The following is an 18,938-nucleotide window of genomic DNA, read 5'->3' on the forward strand; positions in this document are numbered from 1 at the left end:
CATTTCCCCTCTATATAAGGGAGCAGCAACTGTCTCAAATCTGCCACAGTCTATTAACTGCACAAAGCTGATTGGAAGCCCTGCCTAAGTAGCTATTTACAGTGGAGCACATCACAATGATTCATTCTGAATGTATAGTTTTATGCCTTAATTATAATCAGTAATGAAATATACTTAATTTTAAGGCTGTGGCACAACTGATTAACACCAGGAAATTGAGACCCCAGGTAGTTATGAAGTCAATTGGTGTTGTCTTCCTTATGTAGCTGCAAGTCACAACTGGAGCCATGCCATGTAGCAAGGCAAAGCAAAGCCAGCAAGGACAAACTATCCCTTTTAACCAGCCCATGTTCTACCCTTTGTCTTTGAAATGTCTTTATGGGGGCAAACTTGTATCCCCAGAAGAAAGTGCATCATGCTAGTGCCATTATCCAAGGAAAAGCTCCTGCTGCCGCACAGTTGCTTGCCTCAACTCTGAGGAACAGCACAGGTACTTACATGTTTAAACTTCAGGTTTGGCAGAGATTAAAGCAGCTCGACTTCTGAAGGATAGGATAGGATAGGATAGGATAGGATAGGATAGGATAGGATAGGATAGGATAGGATAGGATAGGATAGGATAGGATAGGATGGGTGTAGTGGTTTAATCCCAGCCAGCAACTAAACCCACACAGCCACTCACACTCTCCCCCGCCAGTGGGATTGAAGAGAGAATCGGAAGAGCAAAAGCTGGAAAATCATGGTTTGAGATAAAGTTTGATAGGGAAAGCAGTGTACACAAGCAAAGCAAGAGGGAATTCATTCAGCCCTTTCCAGGGACAGGCAGTTTTTCAGCCATCTCTGGGAGAGCAGAACTCCGTTACATGTAACAATGACTTGGGAAGACAAAGGTCATGACTCCAAATGTTCCCTTCTTCCCTAACTTTATGTACTGAGTATGGTCTGGAATATCCCTTTGATCAGTTGGGGTTGCCTTTTCCAGCTGTGTGTCCTCCCAGCCCCCCAGCCATGCCCAGGCTCCTCACCAGTGTAGCAGCAGAAAAAGCAGATAGGTCTTGGCTCTGTGTAAGCCCTGCTCAGCAATAACATCTCTATATATTATCAACCCTGCGTTCAGCACAAATCCAGAACAGCCCCATACCAGCCACTGTGAAGAAAATTAACTCTACCTTAGCCTAAATCAGCACAATAGGATAGGGTAGAACTGTTTCTGTTGGAAGGGACCTACAATGATCATTGAGTCCAACCTCCTGGCCACTTCCATGGTGTGTCGTTAACAGCACTTTCCAAATGCCTTTTGAACATTGACAGGCTTGAGGCAACAACCCTATCTCCAAGAAGCCTGTACAGTGTTTGACCACTCTCTTGGTAAAGAAATGCATCCTAATGTCCAATCTGAACCTCCCCTGGCACAACTCTGGACCATTCCAACATGCCCTATCACTGGATTCACATTGCCCTCTCTGCTTTCCCTCCTCAGAAAGCTGTGAAATGACATTGCTCCTCAGCCTGTTTCTTTCAAACAAGACAAACTCAAGGTCCTTAGCTGCTCAGTCCTCTGACACTTTTATCTCTCCTAAGCTCTTTGCAATTTGCTGACGGGGGCAGGGAAGGCACTGGGAAGAGCTGGCAGCCGGCACACACAAACCCACCCGAGGCTCCACGTGCATATGCAGAACAAACCCTGCTTGGTTCAGGGTGGCTGTAAACTAGCAAAGCTCCTCCCAGTGGGCTGAGTTCCATCAGCTTTCAGGTGTGGGGTGTCAGGGCTCCACTGGTGTGGAAGCATTAAAGATCCCTTTTCACCTTTGCTTTCCCTCTGAACCTAAATTGAGGAGGAATGTGAACTGAAGGCGGGGAGCTGAGGTGAGAGGGAAATAGTGGCTGGAGGGTAGGTGATGAAATGAGATGAAAGAAGGAAAAGATGAGTCAATGACTAGGAAAAAGGCTGACACAGATGAAGTTTCACAACATGACTGAAACAATATAACAGCTTGTTGCAGCCAAATGTCAGGGGCTTGGTTTTTTCTCTGCTATTAGTTTCGAGTTTTTAATTCTGAGTTAGTTCTCTTTTCTCCTGCCGAGGTGAGAATAAGTCAGTGCATGGGTCCCTAAATCAGCAGGCAGCCAGAAGCAAGGACTGCCCTATATTCCTATGGCAACAGTGAATTGTTAGATTGTCTTAGGTGTCTTGTGAAATATCACTGTAAGAAAGAAGATAAACATGGGGGAAATAAGAAAACATAAAAAATTAAAATTTTATGAAGATATATATTTAGCTTGTGTTAGCTAATGGGGTTATTTAATTCACAGAGAAATGGTGATCCAGGAACCAAAATTAATAGTCCTGAACTTCAAAGAATAGTTTGGTGTTCGAACTGGGAAAGAAGGCAGAAAACAGGGGAAGGGGCATTGCATTCAGTCAGAATCTTCCTTTATGTGCATTAATGCATTTTATAGATCTAAAGATGAGCAGAAGGACCATTACGACTTAACTGCATAAGGCATGCTCAGTGTCTGATTATGCTGGCATGGGCAGGGATTCAGGAAAGTTAGACTGAAAATTCCATCTTAGAACTCTAAAGCATCTTTATAATGACACTTTTTTAAAAGTAAAATTTAAAAGAGGAAATGAATCACATTTAATCCCTGTTTTAAATAGAGAACTATTATTGGCTTGTACTAGACACAGAGTGTGGTGTTCCAGTGTTAGTCATAATACTGTTAAAAATTATCTAAAAGGGTATTGAAGCCACTCCTACAATGTCTTGCTATGATTAATGCAAAGAGACAAAGAGAATACTTATTCTACTTTAAAATGCTGCTTTTGAGACTCCTTAAAAGCTAGTGCCATATGTTTATAAATGTAACACGTACCCAATAAAGACAGGAAATAGGGTGGTACAGTCAGCTCTTATCCTGTAACAATCATCTCTCCCTGCAGAAGGAAGAGAGCACATGCTATGGCAGAATAAAATCTGCAAAGCTTTACAGCTCTTGGACACCTTTCCTGGTAGAAAGTTACATTGTCACTTATAGATGTACCTTTACACTGAAAGTCTGGGCACAAGTGTAATTTCTCTGCCAGTTATTGGACTTGTTCAAATTAAGGTCCTTTTACACATGGCTTACTGTTCTGAGATCAGAGTCATGCCAATTCCACAGGAGGATCTCAGCATGGAATCCATCTTTAATTCAGCCCACATGTTAGGCCAGAGAGTGCACTCATGGTGCTGTGGTTCAGACTCACATCAGCTCATTCCTCGGGTTATCAGGCCAGAAAATCTACCTGAGGCTCGGTTTTCTTTCTCCATTCTTCAGTCAGCATGACAGCGTCCCCAAAACAGTCCAGAGCAGCCATTAGTTAATGGAGCTTACCAAAATGTGCCTGCTCTGATATTCATGTCCATTTCAAAAATTAAGCTGGCAACTCCATTAGGACCAGCATCCATCTGTCTTGTTATTATTAATGAGGCAAGAGAAAGCTACTTAAGCTATTCAGTCATGGGAACCAAAAAAAGGACACAGTACAGAGAAACTTTACTGAAACTGCAGCTAAAAGGTTCCAGTTACCAATAGCATTACTGAGTTTTGTTACTTGCAATATCCAGCCAAGCTTAGTGCTTTGTATGCAAACTCTGTTCATTGTGGCTTAAGATGCAAAAGTGAACAAAACTCACTGAGTAATAGTCATTTATGGTTGCATTAAAATTGTAAATAAACATAGCTATTTCTAGTTCTACCTACTGTTATTCAGACTACCACTGACTTAAAATCTTCACAGACTTCTTATTTTGTGTAATGTATTGTGAGTGCCATGTATGGCAAGCTTTGGGTGTGGGCAAAGGAGCTCTCATCTCTCAGCATCTATCCATTTTTTGTTCTTAAATAACATTTAGGTTTTTTAAAACAGTCTGATGTAGAAAGGAAATTAAAGTCCCAATTGCTTTTTAATTTGAAATGTGAAGGTGATGGGATCCACTGGAAAAACCCACCTGGAATCTTCCATCTGGTTCAGTGATGTTGATAATTAAGTCAGGCAGATATTGTGCAGACAAACTGGAAAAAAATCTGTTTCCTTTCATTCTTCCACACTTGCTCTGATATTCAGCACACATACAATGCTTTTTACAGGTACTCTTTCCAGAGCTTTTCCTCCCAAGTCTCATACAAATCTCATGACTTATAAATCCAAAGGAGTTTATCCAAGATAATTTCTTGTTTACTGTCCGTAAGGTTCTTCCCCTTGCTTGCACCTGCTGGCTGTAGGGAATGGTTTATGTATTTTTCTATAGATTACATCCACAATTTGTTCTTTTCAAAACACTCTACAACTGAACCAGTTGTTCCTCATCCATGGAAGGAAATGTTCCTCATTCAAAGAAGGAAAGGGTGGGTGAAAACTGCCTTGCCACTACTCCTTGACTCACTAAATTAAGACTTTTTACTTGCTCTTTTCAGGGGTGTATGTAGTCTAGGTACTCTTAATTTATATATATATGTGTGTTTGGTTTTTGTTGGGTTTTTTGGTCTGGATTGTATATTTTATGCAGATTTGAGGTGATTTCATTCAAGTTTATGTTTTCCTAGCATGAGAAAGACGTTGTGGAGAATATGACTGAATTTTTGCCCTAAAATATTTCCCTTCTCAGTTTCTTATATAAGGGACAGCTTAAATTTAAAAATAAATTTACCTGTCTCCTTTTACTGTCTACCTGAAAGCAACAGGGGTTTGGAAGGCTGCTGGGAAATCATCTTCATGTCTCTCTCTTGCAGAAGTGGCAGTGCACAGAGGATGCTTCTGGCAAGCTTCGAATTCACAAGTGCAAGGTGTCGAGCGACATCCTCGCCATCAGAAAGAGAACGCGCAGCCTCCACTCCCGCGGCTACGGCGGCAAAGACAAAGACTGCAACTGTGGAGACACTGATTACAGGAACAGCAGGACCCAAAGGAAAAATCAAAGACAGTTCCTGAGAAACCCTAATGTGCAAAGTAAGTGTTACTTGATCTCTTGGACTCTGAGGCAGAGAGCAGGGGGAAATGGCTACCAGAGCATTTTCCTACCAGTGTGCTCTTGCTTTCACCTTTTTGTCCAATGAAGATGTCCAGAGTTGGTAGTCAGGTTCTGCATAATTGCCTCTGTAATAAGTACCTAAAGTGAACCTAAAGCTGGAGAGGGACTTTTTACAAAGGCATTTAGTGATAGGACAAGGAGAAATCACTTTAAACATGGACAGAGTAGGTGTGGGTTAAATATTAGGAAGAAATTCAGTACTGTGGGGGTGTCCAGAGAAGCTGTGGATGCCCCATCCGTGGATGTGTTCGAGGTGGATGTGTTTGAGGCCAGGTTAGGCGGAACTTTGAGCAACCTGTTCCAGCGGCAAGTGTTCCTTCCCATGGCAGGGGTGCTGGAACTGGGTATTCTTTTCGGTCCTTTCCCGCGCAACCCGTTCCGTGATTCCAACAGCAGCAACAACAACGATATCTATCCCTTGGATCAGGGCGAGGAGCAGCCTTCAGGCTGCGGTGCGGCGCGGGTGGCGGTGATGCTCTGGTGCCACCTCTCGTGCAGCTCACACACGACAGCCCGGTGGCCTCCGCGGTGATTCGGGGCCGCTGCCTGCCCAGGTGGCCGGGGCAAGCGCTTTATTGCGCGGTTCAGGCTGAATTCACTCGCAGCTTGGCGATGCACACATCCGCTCCCCGAGGCGCGGCGGGGCTGCTCCCGGACCGAAACTGCCCGGCTCTCGCTTCCCTTCTCCCTGCCCTGCGCGCCCCTAGCGGGATCCCCGCACGGACAGCAGCGGGATCACAGTGTCCTCTAGCGGAGCCTGGGCTGAAGCGACTGTACGAGAGGGTTTTAGGACTAAAGCACTTGCGTTTCTTTCTGCTAATGATTTCTACAAAAGAAGCCTGTTTGAAGAGGCTATTATTTTAAACGGAGCACGATTTTTCTTCTCTCTGCCCAACAATGCAAGTGAATTTCTGTAGCTGAAGCAATAGAGGCAGATTTTAGAATTTGTTGAAGAGCAAGCTGTGTTCTCCGGCTCTAACTAGAGTTCAAAACTGGGGAATGAAGTAAAGGTGGGTCTTCAAGATGGTGAAGCTGTATGAGAAACACAAAAGTTAGAAGGTGCTGCACAGATGTCTGTGAACTAAGAAAATAATGTCAGAATCATTCAAAATATTTCCTGGTTTAAAGCCCCCCACACTGTGGATGTAAACAAGAATCCCTGGTATTCTTTGTACATTCAACCACAATATTGTCTGTCTTAAGCTGTCTCATTGTTTGGCCTAAATACTGTCTTGGTCTAATTTCTTCCATTTGTTTAATATGACCTGAGGAACCTCACAGAGTGTACAGACAGAGCTCTGCTGAAAAGTGTACATGCCACAGGCTGCCGGGGTGATTCTCAAACTGGGGAATGTTCCCTCAAGGGATATTTTTGTGGGGAGGTACCTTCTGTGTACCTTGGAAAGAGGTGCTGCCAAGTCACCAGCAAGGGCTGAAAGGGGATTTGTGACTGGAGCAAGTTACCTGGGGAGAGAAAGTAGGGGAAGGATGGAAAATATCTGAAGGAGGCATCGGAAAAAGTTGTTTTGTTATGTTTTAATTCTTTGCAATATTCTTACATCTCTTCCCTTCTCTGCCTCCTCCAAATCAGCCTTAACATTCCTCTGAGTAGAGCAGAGAAACACTCATATTGATTAAATATTTTGAAGGGAGTTACTAATTCAGGATTGTCTTCAGATGACACATGCATGAGATGCCTATATATTCCATCCTTTCAGCCACTTGTTTACTAAGCAGTATGATCAGAGGCTGTCAAATGCAAGAAATTGTCCCATCTGACCCTATGAATCTTTCTACATAATTTTATTAAAGAGTAATATGGTTACAGACCAGAAAGATGCTTTGAAACTAGTTTTTCTGTTGATGAAGATGAATGTCCTCATTGCCTTGACTGAGACTTTTTTCACCTGACAGCAGATGATTGCTGAAAAGGTTTAGAACAAGGTGGTTTGAATGAAAAGTTCAATGAGGCTCACTATCTTCTCCTTCAAAAGATTCTTGCAGGAAAGATTAAGCCTCAGTCTCTCAAAGACACTAACATAAAAACTTCACTGGAACTGATGCTGCCTGTCAAAGGCAGTATTTCTTACAGCTGCTGTTTTCTGCTGGATAAATTATTGTTAGGTGACATGGGTGGGCTCAGCATAGATGCAACAAATGGAAATGCCCTACAACTGACTTTTTACAAGCTTAATTTTGTATGTCTAGAGCTCTCTGTGTGTGGCTTTGCAAGACACCATTGCTAGACAGAACATGCTTTGGTGTGGTATTGACTGTCAGTTTTATCATCTTGGCTTGGGTCAGGTGCATTTAGCAAAAGAAGTAAAAAGTGTAAGTAAGGTCTTTCAGACTGAGACCAAACAGAGATTTTCTTGTACATGAAATTAAAGACCTCTCAAAAGAGTTAATTGTCTTAGGTAGTCTTACTCATATACACAGTAACTAGAGGAGCTGTAACCTCACTAAGCTCAGAGCTTTCAAGGGGTAAAAGTGGCATAATTAATCTCACTGTAGCTCTGCGATGCAGCAAGTCTTTGGTGGTCTGTGGCTTGCACACATAAATACAGATGACATGTATGTCGAAGTATATGAACATATATGCATGTTGATACATACAGATACTGTTATCTGATGGATTCTTACCCTCTTAATTCTCACCTTTAAAAAGAAAAAGGTGTTAAACTTTCCAAAATTAATTTTTTATTCCAAAGTCTACATTAGTATGTTGCATGCCAGTTTATAGGTGGTGGCCTTGTTTCACAGTACTGAATGATTTCATTTTCTGAAGTGGTTTCTAGTCCTGTGTTCTCTGATTTTTTTTAGTGTCTCTTTCTAGATATCTGATTTCAGAGATACTGTTTTTTATTTGAAGATATAGGTGCTAACTGTAGCAGAAGGTCACACTAACATGAAATGCAAAGCTCAAAGCAACCAAAATTTCGTGCTACTAAAGGAAGCATGGGGCACAATGTAGCAAAAAAACCATTAAATAAGTTTCTGTAAACTCACAGAAAAAATCAACTGGTTTTATGGAACCACATTCTTCTCTTTGGAATATGTTTTGTGTTCATGGCACAGATCATGTATATATATATCTATCTACATATATGCATATACATATACATATACGGATGTCTGACTGTGAATGTTTCTTCTGGTTCAGAATACAAACCTCGATTTGTTCACACTCGCCAAACCCGGTCCTTGTCTGTGGAATTTGAAGGTGAGATATATGACATAAATCTGGAAGAAGAAGAACTGCAGGTGTTGAAGACCAGAAGTATCACCAAGCGTCACAATGTTGGAAATGAGGAGGAAGGAGAGGAAACTGCTCGTGCTGCTCGTGACACAATGGTCGCTGATGGCACTGATGCTATGGGTCAGCCCAGCTCTGTCAGAGTGACACACAAGTATGATTGCTTTCTCTGTACGGTGTTTCTGTTTCTTAAACCCAAATCTTCTCTTTCTCCCTCTGTACGATATTTAGGAACTTGAAACTGACGTCATACATTTTAGATACGCCTGAGTTGTATTTTTTAAGAAGTGGAATAATTTATATTTAGTATGCGTATTTTAAATGAAGGCCTCTGGTTTAGGTTTTACTTCAAGGGAAGAGTAGGTATCTCCAGAGGGAAATTCATCCCTTGTATCAAAATATGCATCTTATGATGGATTAATCACCCTGTTAATCTGATTCTTCTGCTATTTATTATAAAGTCTAGATTACCAGTTTAGCATAGAGGCCTAAATCTTGGATGACTGAAGTCCCACTCTACATGGGGACAGATTAGATCAGCTACACGATATTTCTTAATGCTTAGTTGTTTGCATACATTAGCACTAGCTAAGATACATTAGATCTGTTTATTCAAGATACACTAAATCTGAATAAAAAGGCAAACATCTCAAAATAATTTTTAATTTTAAAAAGTTATTATGATTTCTTTCAAAATCCAGGAACATGTAGGCAAAAAAACCCCACAACTTTGTTGAATCTCTTTAATGATATGTAAAATGTAGATAGAGTTTATCTCTTTTCTTGGTTTTTTTTTTAGGAGAACACAAGGGTTAGTTTTGAATAGTAGAAATTATCCTTTCTTACACTGATAATTTCCAACCATGGAATCATTAAAGCTTTAAAGAGTTTTCCAGAAAAAATACGATTTCTCCATGAAGTGCTTTGACTTTTACAGAACAGCATTGCTTTCAGAGTTCTTTGAGTGATAAAAAAACAGAATAGGATAACGTTGGAAGAGATAAGCATGTACATCTTTTTTCTGTTATTCATCTCAAAAAATTAGAAGAAGGGTTTTGGTGAAGGAGGACCCAAGAAAAGTTCTGTCTGTGAAATTATATTTCTCTAATGAAGGAATTTCTGTTTGTCAGCATGGTGGCTTTGAAAGCCCAGCCTGCACTCTGCTGGATTGTATGTCTCAGTCCACTGCTTCGGTCTTTCTTGTGCTTTTTTTTTTCCCTCTTGGTAGAGCTGTTTTTTCAAACACAGTTGTGAATGTTTTTTTCATTGTGCTGTTTTTTTAACTCAAGTGCCCTGTAGACTTTTTGCTTAATGATGTGTTTGAACTCTTTCCTCTAACTTTGGTTCTTCTTGGTCTTTACTGATTATATTGATCTTCAGCCCTCTGACTGTATGTTTTCTTCTAGAGTGTTTTGCATGCTGAGAAGATGAGCCACATTCATGTGGCAAGAAGAACTTATTTCTCAGCAGCTGGTGGTTAAATAAACAATGGCACATTTGATTAACAAGGGGTTTTAGATTCTGAGCAGATTTTTACTTCAGTTTCAATTTCAATTCTGATTGAATAAGAATCATGTATTGCATTTTTTGCTTAGCAGGCACAGACCATCTGTTGTGCATGACAAGTTTTCCAGAGAAAACAGATAAAAGCAATTGTTACTATTAAGTCAACAGAGGAAGACCTTGTAGAGTTTTTATTTATTTACTAACAATATAAAAAATTTTATTAGGAATGTTGGAAGAAAGAGGAAAAAATGGGTGCGTAACTGGGAAACAAGTGACCTTCATTTTCCTGTTTCTTAAACTCACTCCTACAGATGTTTCATTCTTCCAAATGACACTATTCACTGTGAGAGGGAGCTGTACCAGTCTGCCAGAGCCTGGAAGGATCACAAGGCTTACATTGATAAGGAGGTAAGGGGTATTTTAAAATCTCAGTGAAATCTTTACACTGATAGCTTTTCAAAGAATAATTCTGACTCAGAAACATCCTCCTTGCAGATCGAAGCTCTCCAAGACAAAATTAAGAATTTGAGGGAAGTTAGAGGACACCTAAAAAGAAGAAAACCAGATGAATGTGACTGTAGTAAACAGAGGTAAGAGAGGTGGCACTAAATACTGAATGCTACTCTGATTTCTAAGGCTTATACATTTTCCAGGGATTTTGAGATTGAAAATAAAAAATCGAAGCTTTATTGAAATTAATAACCATTGTAGGCCTCTATTTTAGTTAGAAATGAGTAGAAGCTACTGTGAACCACAAGATAAATTTTAACACTCTAAGATTACATATGTTTGTATTCTACTAACGTGTTTGAATCCAGCTGTAGTTCTGCTATAACCTAGCATAGGATTACACAGATATAACTTTCTTAAATTAAGTGAGAAGTTTAAGTCTGTATATTTCCTTAAGAAAATGCCAATGATAGTATATTTCTGTTTTGGTTTTGTGTTGAAAACCGTTTTATGACTTAATAATGCCTAAAAATTTTCCCTGTAGCTATTACAACAAAGAGAAGGGGGTAAAGGCCCAAGACAAACTCAAGAGCCATCTTCATCCCTTCAAGTAAGGCTGTTATTAACCTCTCTCTCTCACAGCTGACTTTTTGGTGACTGGATAAATGTAGTTTTGAGCATTTGGGGAGTGGTTTTTTGGTTTGGATTTTGTTGTGGTTTTTTGTGGAGGGAGGTGACATGTAGCAAGGAAAAGGTCACATGTAGCAAGGGATCACAAGAAACATTCAGTAGTTTTGGACCAGCTTGTGAAAGTTTATGGATAATATTTCTTCAACCTATTGATAGAAAAAGGATGAAAATAGTGTTATCAGAAACTGATCCATATTTTCTTAAGAAGATCCAGTAAAACCTGAATGCAGCAGTGCTTCCTTTCTCATGCTTGCTGAAGGGAGCACCTTATGTTAACAGCTGGGGAAGCTGAGCTAGAAGGTCCTGTTCTCATCCTTCCACCTTTATAAAATCCAGAAAGATGTAAAAACTGCTAATGCTGCTGTTAACCAAACAGAGGCTGTTCTTAGTCAGCCATGCCCAACTTCCTCTCTGAACAGAGAAGCAGCACAGGAGGTGGATGGCAAACTGCAGCTGTTCAAAGAGAACCGGAGAAGGAAGAAGGAGCGGAAGGGAAAAAGGCGCCAGAAGAAGGGAGATGAGTGTAGCCTTCCCGGGCTGACATGCTTCACCCATGACAACAACCACTGGCAAACAGCACCATTCTGGAACTGTGAGTCTTGCGTCAAAATGCAGATGTGATCTAGGTTATCCTGTGCTGTACCACTGGTTTTGCACTTCATGCAGTCAGAGCATTATTCTGACCTTTAATGTTGTCAAAAACTTCAGCACATGAAAGGTCTATTTTAACATTTTTATTTCAAAGTATATAATAAACAACATATCGTGAACAGAATGCAGATACTACCCCTTATGAATTCTTCCCATTATTCCACTTTTTATACGCTAAAATATTTTCAAAATCAAAACTGCGTAGCACTTGTGTATATGAACAAAATATTAGAGGCAAAGGATATTTTAAGTCTCTTTAAACTTCAGGGTATATAGATTACTATCCCATTGAGAAATACTTAAACTTTTCTCAGGATTCAGCATTAAAAACCAGTATTTTTCTCACTTGTGATGATGGAGAAAGAAAAGTGACTGAAAACTTTCTTTTCAGAAATTTCAATATCAGATGGTGATTAGTTACAACATATTTAAGCCCAAGCTGAAAATTTGCTCAGAACAAATTTTCATTTGGAGAAAGAAATTGTCTCCTAGTGATAATCTGTTCTGATTGTACTAGTACTTCTGCTCTGTACTTTACATTTTAAAATATTCCTAAAATAGTCATATGCATGATTTTTGTTTTAAAGACAACAATTCCATTAGTTAATTTCTTTTTAACTGTGGAGTAACAAAAAGTTATGAAGCGAGTTCTCATATTGCTGTGCATTCTGGCAATCCTTCAGCAACAGTCATGGGGTAAAAAATGTCCTTTTGGCAAAGTTCACAATCTAAAGAGGGGCTACTGTATTTTAATACCATTACTATTTTTGTTAAGTCTGTTCACAGCTAATCACAGTACCCAAATCTAAATAAATCTAAATAAAAATCTAAGACAATCCTAGTATTTTATTACTGTGATTGAAGATACTAGTAGAAGAAACAAGCATATTATTTTTGACTGGAAACTAATAATTTGTTTGTATAATTACAGTGGGCTCTTTCTGTGCTTGCACAAGCTCCAACAACAACACTTACTGGTGTTTGCGAACAGTTAATGACACCCACAATTTTCTGTTTTGTGAGTTTGCAACCGGCTTCTTGGAATATTTTGATATGAACACTGATCCCTATCAGGTAAACCTCTTTCCCTGTTGCAAAATGTCATTCAACAGACTCCTCCAGGGCTTCCTTAATTTTTGTTAACAAGCATCATTTCCCTCGGTTCCTCTCTTTCTCAGCTGACCAATACAGTTCACACAGTGGAAAGAGGCATTTTGAATCAATTACACGTCCAACTTATGGAACTGAGAAGTTGTCAAGGTTACAAGCAATGCAATCCAAGGCCAAAGGGACTTGAAACAGGTACAAGATAAATAGTAGTGTTTGTTTCCATTTTATTAACATTGTTTTCATCTACTTAAGTTCTAATTGTATCCATCAACTCTTCTAAGTGTTGCTCTGAACAATTTGGAATTATCCATATACACCAATCGTGCACATCTTTATGACCAGGAGGCTTCTTTGCAAGTCTGCACAGGTTATTCTTGACAGATATTGATGGCAAAACCCATCAATGCACAGAAATGCTGCAGAAGGGATATCATTATTGGAACTAATCAGTAATAGCCACATGCATATTTTCACAGCCATAACTCTTTTCTCTCTTGCAGGGTTTATTTCATTAGTTTTTGCCTCCCAGTATCAGGTGAGGCATTAAATCCTGTTCTTATTTCAAATGCTATCTGCCTTTGTGAACAACTTCAGGTTCCTTACCACAACCGAGACTTAACATTGCAAACTTCTAATCGCCAGTAGTCTCCTTCATTTTTGAAGAAAGAAACATTCTTTTACAAGAATCTCTGGGTAAAACAAAGCTGATATATTTACTTCAAGTCTCTGGAATTTGTTGCACTGAACTTTGGTTGATTGAACATTGTGATTTATTATTTTTTCACAGGAATGCTCCATTCTACATAATTTGTGGTGTTGCCTCTTTGTATCTCTTTCTACATCTACAAATGTTTCTCTTTTTTACAATATCTAATTGTTTTGGGGTTTTATTATTTTTGAATACCTATGGGTTTTCAGTTCTTTTATGTAAAACTTCCAGGAAATCTTTGTTGGACTGCAGCTCTGTCTTTATTTAACACAGTACATTTCTTTTTAGGAGTTAGATGCTGTGCATGGAAAACTACATTTTGAATGGTTTTACAAGTTCTAAACACTAACAAAAGTTACTCTTGTATTTTCCTATATCAGGAAATAAAGATGGAGGAAGCTATGATCCACACAGGTATCCACACTTTTTTATTCTCCTCAGCAGCTTCTTTCCAAATAATTGCATGACTCCAGTCCATTTCAACTAATGTCTGTATCCTGCCATGTTGCACACAGCGTAGCTTTTGATGCATGCATTTTCTAACTACCCTACACTGAACCTGGCCATTGTTTTTTAGATCTACCATTCTGCATTTAACGTAGCTCATTGTCATAGCAAGACTTCATACAGCTCATATTTCATGCCTGTACTCCTTAGATGTTTGCCCAAGGAAAATTACACAGGAAGAATCACCTCTTTTGGGTTGCTCTTGTGTTATCGTGTTGATTTTGGATGGATTGGAGGTGTTTTTCTGGTTTTATTTAGTAGGTCTTCACAGCTGCTTTTAAAATGTAAACTAAGTATGCTTAAAAGGCTTTCTGAAGTACAAAGAACCTAGTAAAACCTATGGAAGCAAAGCAAAATCTTCTCACTGGCTTTCAGAAACGTTGGCAGCTACCACTTTAAGCAAAAGCCGTGCTCAATATGAGCAGCCTGTGCTCAGAAGCCAGCAGGAGAGTGTTCAATTTAAGTGTGGCAGAAAGATGAAGCTCCACTGGGCTGGGACCAGATCAGACAAGCATGAAATAAAATTTCCTTAAAAGGTTGTATTATTTGAACTGAGGAAAGGCACCAGGTGAGGTTTTTTTAATCTAGCACTTGAACCTGAGGAGTGCATGACAAACATCTCTTTGAATGTATATTTTTTGTTTAAAAGTATACTTATTAATATATTGATAATAATACCTACATGATTATCATTCAGAGCCCTGTGTCTCCTGGTAGAGAAACCAGACAAACAGAAAGCAAAAGAGACTGAAAATAGACCTGAAGAGACTCAAAAAACTGCAGGTCTTAAGAGTACTGCACTTGCTGTTCACTGAGCAGTATTTGTTCCCAGGGTGAAAAGCAGATTAACATCTGTGTAGTGTCATATTTAGACTGGACTCCTTTTCACAGTTTATCAGTTTTATACATTTTCACCTCTGTACACTTTGGAGGAGTAGCTGCTGATATACATTGCTTACTTGAAATGTAAACAAGGGAGTCCAAGGGGTATACAAGTCTACATAAAACCTTTTTCACAGTCTTCTGAAAAGAACCTTTTCATTAGTTTCCAGGAGTCAGAGAACAATTAAGCTAATGTATTTCAATGTATACATCTCCAATTTAAGCAGCTAAATTTTCTTTTGCAGCCAATTTTGTATTTCCTAGTTTTGGGATGTAGGAAAATGATAAGCTTTTGTTTGGTTTCTATCCCACTGTTTGCATTGCTCATTACGGCCTGGTGGGAACTGGTTGCTACAATGATAGAAAGCAATCCCTGTAATTATGCTTTTAAGTCTTTCATTAGAAGGAGTCCCCGTAAGTAAGCATTTCTCATTTTAACTACAGGTCTAACAGAAATGGCAATTTTGAATTGTAGGATTATATGAAATAGTAGAGAACACAGGATTAATCTTTAAATTTTATCTTCCTACCCTGTTTAGCAACAAAAACATTTTAACTTCCAATACCAAAGAACATACAATAAACATTTTGCTACTGTGACAAATAACAGTATAATATAACATAAGCAATATTGTTCTGTGTCATGACATTGCAGACACCCAATTTCTTAATTTACTCATTCAACATTTTGGTTCAAGCCCCATCTTGGTGGAATGTTTTTCTTTTCTTAAACAAAACAAAACCAACCAACCAAAACAAAACAAAAATTAACAAATCCCATTTATCAGGAGTCATTACAATGATCTACTAGAAGATCCTTTTGTTGCTGCCTGGAGAGAACAAGTGGAATAACAATGGAAAGTCATCTGAACTGCTTCTTAGACTTCATGCAGATCATGTAGATTCTCCACTCAGACCTGTTTGCAGTTCAAAATTCCCTGAGTTAGTAAAGCACTGCCTGTGTTGCAGTAAGGCACTGGGCCAACAGGCCCATGTGGAAATAGCCAGAATGCTGCTGTTGGCTTTGCACAAAGGGACTGAGAGCTTCAGCAGGGAAGAACTGGTGCCACCTCTGCCCTGTGTTGGACGGAGTGTGACTCTGCAGACGAGGTTGATAACAGGATGTGTGACTTGCACATTCCTCTCTCCTCTCCTACTTATCTGAAGTTTTTCAAAGCCACCAAGGATATGATTTTACCCACCTGTCTTTAGTCTCAAAGGAGACATATTCAAATCTCTTATTAGTTTTAAGATAAAACAGGCACAGATGGCATTATGGAGGATGCCAGGGTAGGATAAATGGAGAGTAAAGCTTAACTAAAGCGTGATCTCCAAATGAAAAAACAAACAGCAAAACAGGAAAAAAAAAAAAAAAAGAGCAAGTTTTGCTTTCAACAGCTAGCAACAACTTTCTTCTCTTTTGGATCTGTGTCATAGCTGAGAAATTCCAAAATGTTGATCAAGTAAACTGCTGCCATGCTGTTTCTCAAATGCAACTCATCTGCACTTTCCCATTTCATACTTATTTGTAACAAAATTTCTTACAGGGGAAAAACCTCTTCTTTCCTCTCCTCTTTCCTCTGTTTGCTTTAATTTCAGTGGGAGACTTTTCATGCTTACTGCAAGTTGTGGAATTAAACTGTGAAGTAATTTGCTCAGTCAACCAAAATAGCTCTAGGACCTTAAGACTTTGCTTCTCTGTTTGTTTAACATATATGAATATAAGTTATCTCTGTCTTCAAACAAGCTATTTTCCTCTGTGTGACACAAAGATCATGGAACAATTCCCAGTGCCTTCCCAGCTGTGAAACTTCTCTGAGACTGCAGAAACAGTGCCACATTTAGAGAGCAAAAAATAGATCCAGAGTGAAGGACCATGTAGCTCTGACTCAGACTTTCAGCTGTTTTGTAGGATCACTGCAAATTCTTTGCTGATCTTATTCCTGTGCAGCACAGCTCCATTGCCCTGCTGCTGAGCCTCCACAGAAACCCTGTTCCTCTTCCCTGGTCCCCAGACTTCCCTGCTGTCCAACCTGCCACCCAGCTCAAGCCTCTGTTCCCCTGCTGGGGATGGGCAGCAGAGGCTCTCCTGGGCCCAAATGCACCTTTATGGCTCCTGCTTTGCCCCCCAGTGCCCTGGCCTGTCCCCAAACCTGTTACCAGTCAAACAGCATCACTCCTGTTCCAGTTCCTGCCATAGCATACCAACCCACATGCCTGTCCTTACAATAGTTTGTTTTCCTATACAGGCTCTGAGTTGGCAAAGGAAAAAAAAGAAAACAAGAAACCCCTACCAATAAAAATAGTAACAGAAAAATTTAAATATTGTTGTATCTGCAGTGTGGTTAATATCTTCAAGGGTTTAGTGACTAAAATCCTTGCAAAAGCAGCCCCTTGCCATGATGTTTTCTAGGGCCCTTTATGCCTCTAAGCACTGGAAGAATAAATCTTCTTTCTTGAAATCTCTGTGGTATTTAATTATCTTTTATTTCAGGAAATAAATTATCCATAATGTGACTTACAAAGATGGCTCTCATGTGGCCATGCCATGATTTAATTTCTCTTGTCTGCTTCAGGAAAGAAAGAAGATGTTCTGTCATAGCTGTTCTACCAAATCAAAAAAGCTTTTGTTTCTTCCTGGATCAGGAAGACTGTCAAATGTTTGCAAAAAAAAAAAAAATCTAGAGTTTGATATTTAAAAAATAAAATATTTAAATTTTATGCTGCAAAGTATTTCCAATTAAGAGCAAAGACTCAGGTGTTTGAAATAAGGAAAGTGGTCTCCTTTGGTGGGAGCAGAGCAAGGCCCTACATCGTAAGAAAATATCAAGGGTTTTTTCTGACCATAATGGTATTTTTTTGACTTTCCATATGATGGACTAAATATTGGAGAAATTGTTTTACTGTGAAATCCCAAGCTAGTAAGAAGCAAAGAATGTAATCTATGATAGAAAAAAAGTTGTATCTTCTGTTCTACTTGAATAAAGAGAATGGGCACCTTAAAATACAAACAGATTAATTGAGATGCCAAGAACTATCTCTGGGGATGCAGGGCTCAATGTAGATGAGGATTTCAGCTCAGTTCACATGGCTGGAATGTAGCCACTTGAACCTCTAAAGCAATTGCTACTAGCCTACCTGCCTGTACAGTTTTCATGAAGAGAATAAATCATTATCAGTGAGTTAATTACTAAAGATGGCCTGCAACATCATTTGTAAGGGCAAAATTGTCACTTTCCCTGACAAACATTTGCATTGCTTGATTTGTCTTTCCTTGTAGACCACCTTGTTGATAAAATCTTTCCAGTGAATTCAGTCTGCCCAGTGAATTAAATAAATTGGTGCTGTTCCGTGTCACTTTCAGTATAAAATGGGCTTCACACCACGGGTGATAATCTGAGTCACTATGGATACTCTAGCGAATTTTCTAAATATTTCAGAAATGGGTTTCTTTTGTGTCTTTGCATTTTCTGGATGTGATCAATAAAAAATGCACTTGAATGTTACTTATAGACCCATATCTATGCCTTTATTCAGACTTATTATTTGAAAAGGCTGCTAGATATTTTCTTTGAAAGCTTTTTTTAAAAAACCCCAAAACCTTAAGAAGATTCTCTGTTTATTTTAACACTATTTTACAAAGTGGTGTAGTCCTATAAATTAATTCACACTAATTTTTTACAGCTTTCATTTCCCCTAATTGCTCCATGTAAACTAAAATGAATGTTTATGAAATAGATTAAAACCCCCTTTGGCTATAATTTACTAAATAAAATTTGTCTGGTTAGTTTGTAAACCATATTTTTAAGCTATCCAGAAACTAAATTCATGTCAGCATTGAAGTTCAGGTCACCAATGGCTTTCAGAATTAGTCTCCTCTTTTATACTTAATCATTTTTTGGTTATTGCATGTTTTGCTGGAGTGCTCAAAAAAGGCAAATGCATTATTTGTGTATTGAAATATTTTTCCTGCCTTGAAATATCAGGGGAAGGACTTATCTCTGAATTTCATCACAAAGCCCCATTAGTCCAGATTTTATTCTTTTTTTACTCAGCCCGGGGATGTAGCAGGAGACAGGGAGTTCTTGCTGTGTGTTTAGCA

The 18,938-nt window shown here is 39.1% G+C and overlaps 1 protein-coding gene across 8 annotated transcripts in view; it reads left to right on the forward strand.

Moving 5' to 3' along the window:
- SULF1 (sulfatase 1) overlaps positions 1 to 18,938 on the forward strand; it is a 193,823-nt gene that overhangs the window by 163,723 nt on the left and 11,162 nt on the right. For 7 of the 8 annotated variants that reach the window (XM_038129787.1, XM_038129792.1, XM_038129788.1 and 4 more), the window contains 8 exons: positions 4,777 to 4,993; positions 8,239 to 8,485; positions 10,149 to 10,245; positions 10,333 to 10,427; positions 10,832 to 10,897; positions 11,397 to 11,569; positions 12,560 to 12,702; positions 12,807 to 12,930. In XM_038129787.1, coding sequence (XP_037985715.1) covers positions 4,777 to 4,993; positions 8,239 to 8,485; positions 10,149 to 10,245; positions 10,333 to 10,427; positions 10,832 to 10,897; positions 11,397 to 11,569; positions 12,560 to 12,702; positions 12,807 to 12,930 — 1,162 coding nt within the window. Of the gene's footprint in view, positions 1 to 4,776; positions 4,994 to 8,238; positions 8,486 to 10,148; positions 10,246 to 10,332; positions 10,428 to 10,831; positions 10,898 to 11,396; positions 11,570 to 12,559; positions 12,703 to 12,806; positions 12,931 to 13,827; positions 13,862 to 18,938 lie in introns of all 8 variants that reach the window. The other variant, XM_038129793.1, reaches the window with a different exon arrangement.

This window comes from Motacilla alba, chromosome 2 (genome assembly GCF_015832195.1).
Source record: "Motacilla alba alba isolate MOTALB_02 chromosome 2, Motacilla_alba_V1.0_pri, whole genome shotgun sequence".
NCBI classification, from domain to species: domain Eukaryota; kingdom Metazoa; phylum Chordata; class Aves; order Passeriformes; family Motacillidae; genus Motacilla; species Motacilla alba.